The sequence below is a fragment of the Camellia sinensis genome, chromosome 8 (genome assembly GCF_055761805.1).
Source record: "Camellia sinensis isolate YWXY chromosome 8, ASM5576180v1, whole genome shotgun sequence".
NCBI lineage: Eukaryota > Viridiplantae > Streptophyta > Magnoliopsida > Ericales > Theaceae > Camellia > Camellia sinensis.
Window position 1 is genome coordinate 35633217 of NC_138968.1, and position 10657 is coordinate 35643873.

Sequence of the window (10657 nt, forward strand, 5' to 3'; positions counted from 1 at the left end):
GTGGGAAATCTCGCGCCCACCCCTGTTCTCTGTTTACAATTACACACAACATTTTGTTCAAATTCTCCTCCACCGCCAAACCTCACCCCATCGCCACAGATCGCCACATCTACATCGTCGATGATCCTCCTCCTTCTCGTACGCCTGTGCCTCCGCCGAATCCGAGAAGAAAGTCGAGATCTGAATCTGATTTGAGTCCTAGGCCGAGATCTGACCGTCGTGAGCGATCCACAGTGACACAATGGCTTCCAAATCCTACAACCAGATCATCGATATCTACGACGACCTCATCCTTCAGGTACATACACTACCTCTTCCTTCTATTCCATGATTGATCTCTCTTCTTATCAAACCCTAATCCTACGACGGTTCTCCTGCCTCTTATCTCTCTCTCTCTCTCTCTCTCTCTCTCTGTGCTTGATCTCTATGCCGTCTCAGAGCTTCAAGCAGTTCGATTTCGTCTAAAGGTTCGATCAATTTCAATCTCTCTTTTCTCTATTTCAATCTGTGTGTTGTTTGTATTGGTTTAGCTTTAATTAACCTTCTTTCAAATTTGCAGGTTGGACTTGTTGTGTATGATTCACAAGTTCCGATTGGTGCCACTCCTGAATATATGGCTGGTTATTACATGGTATTATCACTAGCTAGCATGTTTTCTTGTTCTTCCTTCTCCCAATTGATGTTCGCAAAAGAAAGTTATATCAGCTGTACACTCTATCTAGAAGTCTTTTTTTTTTTTTTCCTGAATCTGTAAGTACTTAGTGTTCTTTCTGACTTCCTCTCAGCTGAATTTCTGTGGGTTTTATTGTGTTTTAAAGCTGAAAATCAGTAAGAATTTTAGGGTTTCAATTACTTTAGGGATGACCTAGGTTTAAGGTTGATAAAAATGGGGAAAAGAAGATCAAAACAGGGGCTGTTCAGGAGCTTTGAATAGAGCTTGTGAATAGTAAACTGGAAAAGAAAAAACAAAAAGAAATCTAGGCATCACACCATGATTCCATATGCATTCCACCTAGGGTTAGGGTTGCATTATACAAACTTGAAAGAGGCTTCAAATGAAAGTTTATAAAGGCCTCATATGGGAATTGGCCATTTTAGTGAGATTTTTTGATTTTTTGGCTTTTTTATGAGGTCAAAAAAATTTAATGTGTTTGGGAATAATTATTTTTGGTTGTATGAAAAACCATGAATTACTAAGATGTTTGACCCTTTTTTTTGTTGGCTTTTTAAGTGATTTTGTTTTACGTTTTGGCTATCCAAAAAGCCAAGTTGCCGAACAGTGCCAAAATATCAACTCCATTAAATTATAACTAAGCTTTAGACTTCCAAAACCAATCTAAGATCAAATAAAGCCCGGGTTGGAAGCTCACTGTTGAGGAGTATTATGATCGACAGTCGAGGCATATTCTTGATACCATCGTCAAGGCTCTTTCGAAGGTGATCTGGGGTTAATTTTGGGGTTTGAAATGTTGTTCCTTGATCTGAATTCAGTTGGGTTCTGTTTGTAAACTGAGTTTAATTAGTTAGTACTAGTTGCTTGATCTATCCTTTTGTTGGGTTTTACTGATTTCAAAGGTGATCTGGGTTTAATTTTGGGTTTGAAATGTTCTTTATTGATCTAAATTCAGTTGGGTTCTGTTTGTGAACTGAGAGTTTAATTAGTTAGCAGTAGTTGCTTGATCTTAATTTTGTTGGGTTTTACTGATCTTCATTATTGATGAACAATGATTCTGCTTTCGATCTAGCTTAACTATAGTGCCGGTAAACTTACTGAGAAAAAAATTATACTTCATGCAAAAGAATCTAATGGCATTCATTACGGAATAAGATACATCCACACAAATTCACATTTTTGGTTGAATTTTGACAAATTATATATTTCATCAATTATTGGACCAAGTGAATTGGATGTAAGTGATGAAAAAAAAGTCTGTAATATATAGTAGAGTAATTTCACAAATGATTTTTTAGATACTCAGGCATTTAGTTTATTGGATGAGAAAATATATGCAAACTTGTTGGCTTTGAAAACTACTAATGGAACTAAAAAGTGAGAGGCTCACTAGCAGGTTTCCGTTACCAAATGCTCTCTCTCTCAAGAATGTTCAATCTAGTAGTTTAACAAATGATTTTTTGGGGACTCAAGCATTTAGTTTATTGGATGAGAAAATATGCATACTTGTTGGCTTTGAAACTACTAATGAACCTAAGAAGTGAAACGCTCACTAACAGGTTCTCTCTCTCTCTCTCTCTCTCTCTCTCTCAATTATGGTGTGTGTCAATTGCCTTGAACGTAATTGGGGTTGGATTGCTAGTTTATTGATATTATCTTTGCCTAGTCTATGGCAAAAAGTTATTAATGTTGAATGCTATACTAATTAACATTCTTTGAACTTGGATTTGCAGGATCCTCGCTGCAAATTTATATGGGAGGAGATGTCTTATTTGGAGAGATGGTGGAAGGATGCCTCAGAAACTAAAAAAGAATCTTTCATCAATCTAGTGAAGAATGCACAGTTAGAAATTGTTGGAGGTGGGTGGGTGATGAATGATGAGGTAAAATCCGCAAACATGTGGATAGTTTGAACTTGCGTGTTTCACCTCTGGGCTTCCTTATAAATTTATTTAGGGTGTGGGTTTGAATGCAATTTCATGAAATGCAGTTCTATTGGCTATTGTTTTGTGCAAGCTAATTCATCACCATCTTCAAATCAATCAGAGAATGTGCATTGCCATGCTTGTGGGGCACTAAAAAATTGCCACTATTGTGCTATGTTCTTTCTCTGATGTACTAACTCCTAGTGCTCTCACTGCAATTTATGAAAACTTTATTCAATGTCTTTGTCTCTGACTGGAATTATACATCTGAAAATCATAATACTAAGATTGAATGAAGTTATTTACATAATCTTAGACTTATGCCAAGGGCTAAAGGAACTGATCTTTCATTTGTTCTCTCAGGATTGTTGGGCAATTGTATATTGAACAAGCTTGACTTACTAAATTTGAGACAACTTTTTGCAAGCTAATTCACATTATTTTGCTATCATTGAACAGGTATTGAACTCCCTCTTCATAGGTTTTGTAGAGACATAAAATTTTTGGTATCTAAATTGAGTAGTTAATGCATTGAACAATCTACATATAGTTTTTTGATCTAAGGCCTTATGGTGCTTTTAACTGAAGTAGGCTATGTAGATTGCTTTGCATGAGGAGATTATTAATAGAAATGATTATGTTGGTCTGATTGTCCCCTATACAAGTATATGACGAGTATATGAATTGTAGATTGCTTTACATACCAAACACAAGCTTTTAAGTGGTATACGAGTATATGACGTTGAGATATATATATATATATATATATATATTTTAAACTTGTGCTTGGTATGTAGTCTCACCAAAGGTTTTTAATCCTTGTTACTAAGTACATCATCTTTCCTAACATTTTTGGGCACCCTCGTGCTTCTACCCTTCTGATGGAAAATTGAGCCTTCAAAGGAAATTATAGTTCAAAATGCAATTAATAACAATCCCTTGAATTTTAGACTGAAACAAAGGAGTAAAATAGTTCATTCACCCTTTCAAAGTGAACTGGGATTTATGTCCAATTTGAAATGATCCAGTCCCTTTTGAATGGGCCATTTTTTGTTTGATACCTATCCAATTTCTTAATATAGGTTACAAATTGGACTAAATTGACCCAATGTAATAAATTAATGGATGAAATTGGTAAAATTGAAGCTATATGACTATATTGAAACTAGAGATATATCACAGGTATAATCTGTTTCGGGCTTTTCATGATGTTGCCACATCATTTTGACATGATTGGTAGTTTGATTCTCTTTGTTTTTAGCGATTACCAACTGTTGAAAACTACACCAAATTCCAACTATAGAATTTAAGCTCCAAATCTATTTTCAGTGTGGTTCACTTGCACAGCTGTAATTTCCTATATTCCGTCTTTTATAAAATCTGGTCAAACCCGGTATCTCTTCATATTTACCATGTAATTGCAAATTCATATAGAGCTAAATTTTAAGCATATGTAGTTGGAAGCATGTTGGATGCACACACATTGAGAATTATGATTAATATATTTTTTTCTGTCTTTACATATTGTGAGTGCTCAATGTATGCATTGAGGTTTGAGGGTACTTTTCTGTAACCATATGAAGATAGAAGAAATTGGATCTCCAAAAAACTGTTTGAATCTGATATAAAGACTCTTCAGAACTTCAGTTTCAGGTTGTGGACTGCCTAGTTGTTTTTGACATTTGTGCAAATCTTTCAGATGGAAGAACTGATGAAGAACCAGATGTTTGCTACACATGCAGTTGCTGCTGCAGGTTCAGCCACATTGGGCACTGCCCTCACTTACCCTCTTGATACTATCAAAGTCCTTATACAGGTTCGAAGTTTGAAACCAACCTCTGTCTGCATTTGTATGCTCATATGTGTGTGCGTATGCATGTTGGTGTTGATTTTGGAACTGTTTGTTAGCATATGACTATCTGTTTCTAATATTGATGCTTATTTGTTGTGGTGGAGAAAATAACAGGTAGGGTCAGTTTCTAATAAACAGCTGACTACAGCTCAGGTTCTTGATAGAGTTAAAACTTTATCAGGACATGCAGGTAATTCGATTAACTTATTGTCTTGCTTGAGCTTCCATTAGTGCAATGAGTCTTGTAGATAAGGTTAACAGCTACATGTGAGCTTAAGTTATTTATGATTCTGGTTTATTACTGCTAGTTAAATGAATATTCTCTTCAATGAACATTGTAGGTTTGTACAGTGGTTTTGGGTGGTTAATGTTGGGAAGGATTTTAGGTGCTGGTGCTCGCTTTGGTACTTATGAAATTTTGACAACTTTTTATAAAGGTATATTCTTCATTCTATGTGCAGTTAGAAGTTATTGTGTTTGTTCTTAATCTGTTTCGTTAGATGAGCAAACCTAGGGGAAAAATTAGGAGGAAAGGTTCTAAACTGAAATGACAGGCACTTATTCTTTAAATATTTTGCAAAATAATTTGAATTCTACTTGTCCCGAGTGTTGGTTCTCAATAATCGAGGGTGCTGGGAGCTTAGGAGGGTTAAATTGGATATAGACCGAATCCATATTCACGCACATGGAAGCTCGAATAGTTTGCTTAGTGTTTGGTGAATATGTACTTGGAAAATTAATGGGTTTGCAGAAAAGAAAAGGCAAAAAACAGCAGGCAAAACAGCACTCCTATTGGCACCAAACAGAACAGACAAATCAGATTTTCCTTGAGCTACATTGCCCTGAATTACAACAGCCCAGCAGTCAGTCCAAACACAATGCCTTGACCTGTAGCAGCCCTTCATCCAAACCAATCCCCAAGTTTGTTAAAACCAACACAGCAGCATAACAGATCAAAACAGATAAGATATCAGAGCATCCCTTCAAGCACCAAAACAGAACAGGCAAGTCAGGTTTGCCTTGAGCTACAAAACCCTGAAATACCACAGCCCAACAGTCATACTAGTGTCATGTTTTGGGCCTATAATCTATTACCAGTTACTTGGAGAAGGTGAGCCACCAGATTAGGTGTAAGATGTTATTAAGATGTTATCATTACGCATTTAATTCAATTAGGCACCAACCATAATTGTGACAACTGATTGGAAGAGAATAGCTCTAAATTGAGCCTGGAGCAACTATAGCATGCATGGAGGGTTGTTAGAGGAAATAAATTCCCACATGAACTACCTGGATAAGTTGCATTGACAAGAGAGGGAGAGAGAGAGACATGATATTATCATAATAACTAAAAGAAATAATTACTCTTCTGCTATCTTTGAAGGTATAATACTCTTATTTGGCCTGTATGTTCTTCCTTAGTGGTTAATTATCTTAGGGCTCAAACATTTTCTTAAACTAAAACATGTTGGCTGTGTTTCTGTCCATATTGATCGGTTGAACTAGAAACTTGTTACAAAGACCTAGAAGGGATCAGGTGAGTAGGTAGAAACTGATGAAAATGAACTGTTAACATGAATGATGTCGACTTTCCCAGTCAATATTAAGTGTATGCTTAAGTAAGAGGATATGCTTGGAAACACAGTTACAAGTAACGCTTTTGAAATCTACATGGGATTGGTTGAACCTAGTTTGAGTAAGAGGATATGCTTCGTTTCTGTTTTCTGCCCCATTTTCTCTAGTTCAGATTAAACAAGAAGCTTAGAGCCTTTATGGTTTTTTTTTCATTGTTTTTGTCGTAATTTTCTCTGTGTGTGTGTGTGTGTGTTTTTTCGAATATTATAAATAATGATGTACGCCTTGGGGCAATACAACTTTTGATCAATATTATTCAGTTTCTCTTTGGGAATTCATTTATTCCTTGTGGATTTAAGGTGTTCTTCAACCTGCTAGAATGATAGCTAGTCTCGTGTAAAATTTCCACTCTGTCACTTAGAATCGTTGGAATGAATTTGGCATGTGTTTGAAGCATGAAACCAAAGCTTTTGATTGAAACACAATGAGATCTTCGCCTGCCATGGTCTTTTCTTGTTGAGAATTGAACAAACAAGTATAGGTCTTATACTGCATGTACAACATCATATCGTATGCCCTCTTTAGATGGGATTGAATAGCAGAATGTGGGTGAGAATAGGGACCTAGTCATCTTATAAATCAGGAGTAATCCTCAGTCCTACTCATTGTGAACACTGTAGAAAAAGCCCTTGTCACGATCCTCCATCCTTATCTTACACTTGGAAATGGTGTAACTAAGGTGTACCTTTATCCCATGTAAAACCAATCACTAGATGCTTGATGGGATCACTGGTATCATGGTATGCCTTAATGCACCAAGCAACAATCTATCCATTTTTCCATAAAAGAAAATCAATTAGCATATTGGTCCACATATGGAAAATTCTAACATCTAGTTGGCATCAGTTTTTCTTTTATGCCCTAGCTTTGTGTAATTAATTGTCCTCATGGCTTGACAATGTCCTTCTTGGCATGCATTTTATTGCAGCTGGGAGAAGGACTAGTATACGAAGCCGTAGATGCCTCAAACGTCTTTCCCCATTTCTATGGTCCATCTCGGAGTTTCAGTCCTCTCCCTTTGGATGCAGTTACAAAAGCAGAGAAGCTTACTTTATCAGGTGGCCAATTCAGTTGTAGTTTGCTAAGTTGAATGGCAACAAGTTTTGTCATTCATCTTTGTGTCTCTACCTGATTTGGTGTTAGTTTAAATGGGCAGATTTGTCAGTGTTTGTCATTACATACTGCTGCCCAGATTCAAGGTTCCACTTGGCAATTTATTGTCTCTGTGTTGATTGTGTTGTTAATGTTGTTCAAGCTTTCAAAGATTCTGTTAGGCAATCCCTCTATATGTTTAAGCCGCTTCATATTTTTAAGCATGGAATTAAACAGCTAGTGGTTCATAGAGTTTGGCATTTAGATCGTTTTTAATCAATTATTGATGCATTTTTATTTTTTCTACTTTGGAAGATTGTTTGTCTCGGCAGCTATTGCCCTTGCCTAATCAGTCTACATGCTCTGTGAAATCAATTTACTTAAATAGTTAACAAGGATTTATTTTTTCATCTTCGCATTGAACTTCATGATTTTTATTGGGTAGATAATATTGTTAGCAAAAATAATATCTGGTTGCCTGGAGGCTGTGTTGTGTTGTCTGGTGCGTTAATGAGATGTCCAATAAAGCTTACTTCTCGTTTCAATTTGATGAAAATGTAAAACTAATTTGCATCTCCAACCCTTTCACCAAATCTAGATTGTGCTTAAAATGATTTGGATTGACTGGATAAAGAGAGATGCAATGGCTATGCAGTAGAGAATGGTGATTTGGTTGCGGTGGCAGGTGGTGGTGGTGATTTGATTGCATGTATGTTTGGTATCATATGGTATATTTATAAGGTGGTAAGTGTTGTCCTTTTTTTTTTTATAAAAATTGTTCTGTAACATTGAATAAGCATGTATGTCAAATATTACATCACAAAAATAAGAGCAGAATTAGGAGAAATGGGAAATTTATATATGGTTGGTTTTGCCTCACATTTACAACAAAAAATATTCTCACCATTGGCCTTATAGGCCAAGTGGTACCTGGGTGTTCTCCCAACCTTGATGTTTCGGGGCTCGGATGCTCAAGTTTCTTTCCTGTCTTGATTAGCCTAGAAAATGGGCAGGATCCTGTATTATTGATTATTTAGTTTGGTAGCGGTTCCATACAGTGACAGCTGATTTGTGAAAAAAGAAAATTTTGTTGGACAACAGACATAACAATGAATTTATTTGGCATTTCCATTTCCGCATTGCTGGACATGATTTTTCTTATTTGGGGGTTTTCATCTTGCAGATTTCTAGATCAATTGGTGATGTTTATCTAAAAAAGGCTGAATTCAACAGGGAGCCTTTGTATGCTAAGTTTCGCCTCCGTGAACCTTTTAGAAGGCCAATATTAAGCGCTGAACCATCAATTTGTGTGCATGAACTCCAACCAGATGATCGATTTCTCATATTTACTACTGATGGATTATGTGAGCACCTTAGCAATCAGGAAGCAGTAGACATAGTACAAAATCACCCTTGCAATGAAAGTTTATCTTTGGCTCTACATGTTAGTGAGTATTTTATTTGGCAGTGGATGAGTTCATAATTCTTGGATGCTACATAATACGATATCGAACTGTTTAGTTCTTCATTATCATCACCAGTACTGATCTCGTGGCCTATATTCTTTTTTAACATACCTAGAACCATTGCTTTGGTTATTGCTAAAAAAAATTCTGATGTGTATTGGATGTTAGGTATGTATTTTTTCCCGTTCTTACTATTCCTCTGTTTTTCAATTTATTATATTAATGATGTAGTCAATATTGGAATTTCTGCTTGATTTTCTGATACAGCCTTCCTGAATTTTGCATGGTCAATAACTGGGATGGCACCATTTTTATTAAAATCATGATCTGAATAACATCCAAATCAGCATAAAATCAGTATTATAGCAAAATTGCAAGTAGGATAGTGTAGGATCTGGTAGAATCATTGAGCCAGTGATTTTTTTTTCCCTTTATTATTTTAATATACATCATGTTTAACGGTCTCTCTCTCTCTCTCTCTCTCTCTCTCTCTCTCTCTCTCTCACACACACACACACACAATATTTGATCTGATCCACGAGACCATGTACTTATCAATCTGACATAGGATCCTGATTTTAGCAACCATATGTGTTTACAAAAGCATGCGTGATTCACTAGTGGTTTTGTTGCACTTGGTTGTATTGGACCGACATAAAATAGCAGTAAGCAATTGCTTCTTCCAACTTTTTTGTTAGCCAGTTACTGATTTATTGACATATGAAAATAGCATAAAGCAATTGCTGCTGCACTTTTTTTTTGTCTTCTGCTATGAATGCATTGGTTGTCACTAGCAGTTCTTTCCCTTATATTATGTTATGGTGCTTATATGGATAAGAAAGAACCATGTGAACCAGATGGGTGTTGATTCTCCAGATTTTCTAATTTTTTATTGAGAGTTAACCATGGCTTGGGTTTTCAGCTCTTTATTGATGGTTTTCTATATTGTAAAAATTGACTTGGAGAATACATTATACTGAAAGTGGCACAACTTTTGTGCTCTTGCCATTTTCTTATTAATTTCTAGTGGGATAGCTTGAATTGACGTGTGATACCTGAGATCATTTAATAGTGTTCATGAGTCAATCATAATATTTTTGAATTTAAGCTTGGTTATCTGCTTTGATTTATGTAATTTGATTGGAGTTTCCTCACATTCATTTTAAACAGGTTCCTGGTCAGCGGTATTGTCCACCCGTGGAAGTCTTTAAGAGTTGCTGCAGAGAAGTTAAAAAAGGTTGTGTGAGACCAAACAGCTCCCGGTATTATCTCTCTTTTGTTGATCAAGGTGGAGAGGGGAATCGATCAGAACCAGTAGAACCTCATCTGGTAGTCCAAATGGACATAGAGAGTTCTGTACTGTACCAGAAAACATGCCTCGACTATTGTTTTGAAAAACCAATAAAGGTGAGAAATTTACATTCACATACGTAAAGAGCATTGCCTCGACTATTGGGTTCCAATTTCTCTATTTCGTTTATTTGTTAATTAATTTTATATATTTATCATGCTTCTCTGATAAATTTTTCAATTCTGTTTCTTTATTAGGTGCCTTACATCACTACTGCTTTGATGGATGCGAAGCTTGGCACGGAAGGCCGCAATGATCTTTTTGATTGGCTATCAAGGAAACTTAGTGGATTAAGCAATTTTCCTGATGCTGTAAATCTGAATTATGTATTGTTTCAAATTGTTATGTGAGATGGATGTGACTTGTGAATGAAAACTTAGAATAGTAATATTGTGTCGAATGTTAATGATTCAGTTAATTTGAATGATGTTTTAAAATTATAGGTTTATTGTGGATTGAATGAATTATTAGGAATTATAGGTGTATTGTTTTCCTGCTTTGGCGACCAATTTATTAGTCGCGACAAATAAATAATTTTTTTTCCCAAAAAATGGCAATTGCCGACCAAAAGTTTTGGTCGCAAAAAATACATCTATTGCCGACCAAAACAAATTTGGTCGTGGAATCTCACTTTTGCCGACCAAAAGTTTTGGTCGCGAAAAG

At 35.9% G+C, this 10657-nt stretch overlaps 1 protein-coding gene across 1 annotated transcript; it reads left to right on the forward strand.

The window, feature by feature from the left end:
• The first annotated feature begins 241 nt into the window (after nt 1-241).
• On the forward strand, nt 242-10431 carry LOC114294403 (uncharacterized). Its single transcript, XM_082885097.1, has 9 exons — nt 242-298; nt 560-620; nt 756-828; nt 1353-1437; nt 2407-2556; nt 4298-4414; nt 8361-8621; nt 9814-10050; nt 10192-10431. Exons 1-9 carry the CDS (start codon nt 242-244, stop codon nt 10342-10344), a joined length of 1194 nt encoding a protein of 397 aa, XP_082741223.1. The 3' UTR covers nt 10345-10431.
• The last annotated feature ends 226 nt before the right edge of the window (nt 10432-10657 follow it).

Bases quoted from the DNA above. Each gene is read 5' to 3' on its own strand.
- LOC114294403 (XM_082885097.1), top strand. From the start codon at position 242: ATGGCTTCCAAATCCTACAACCAGATCATCGATATCTACGACGACCTC. The intron at 299-559 runs GTACATACACTA...TCAAATTTGCAG, and splicing joins ACGACGACCTCATCCTTCAG to GTTGGACTTGTTGTGTATGA. The intron at 4,415-8,360 runs GTTCGAAGTTTG...TTCATCTTGCAG, and splicing joins CTATCAAAGTCCTTATACAG to ATTTCTAGATCAATTGGTGA.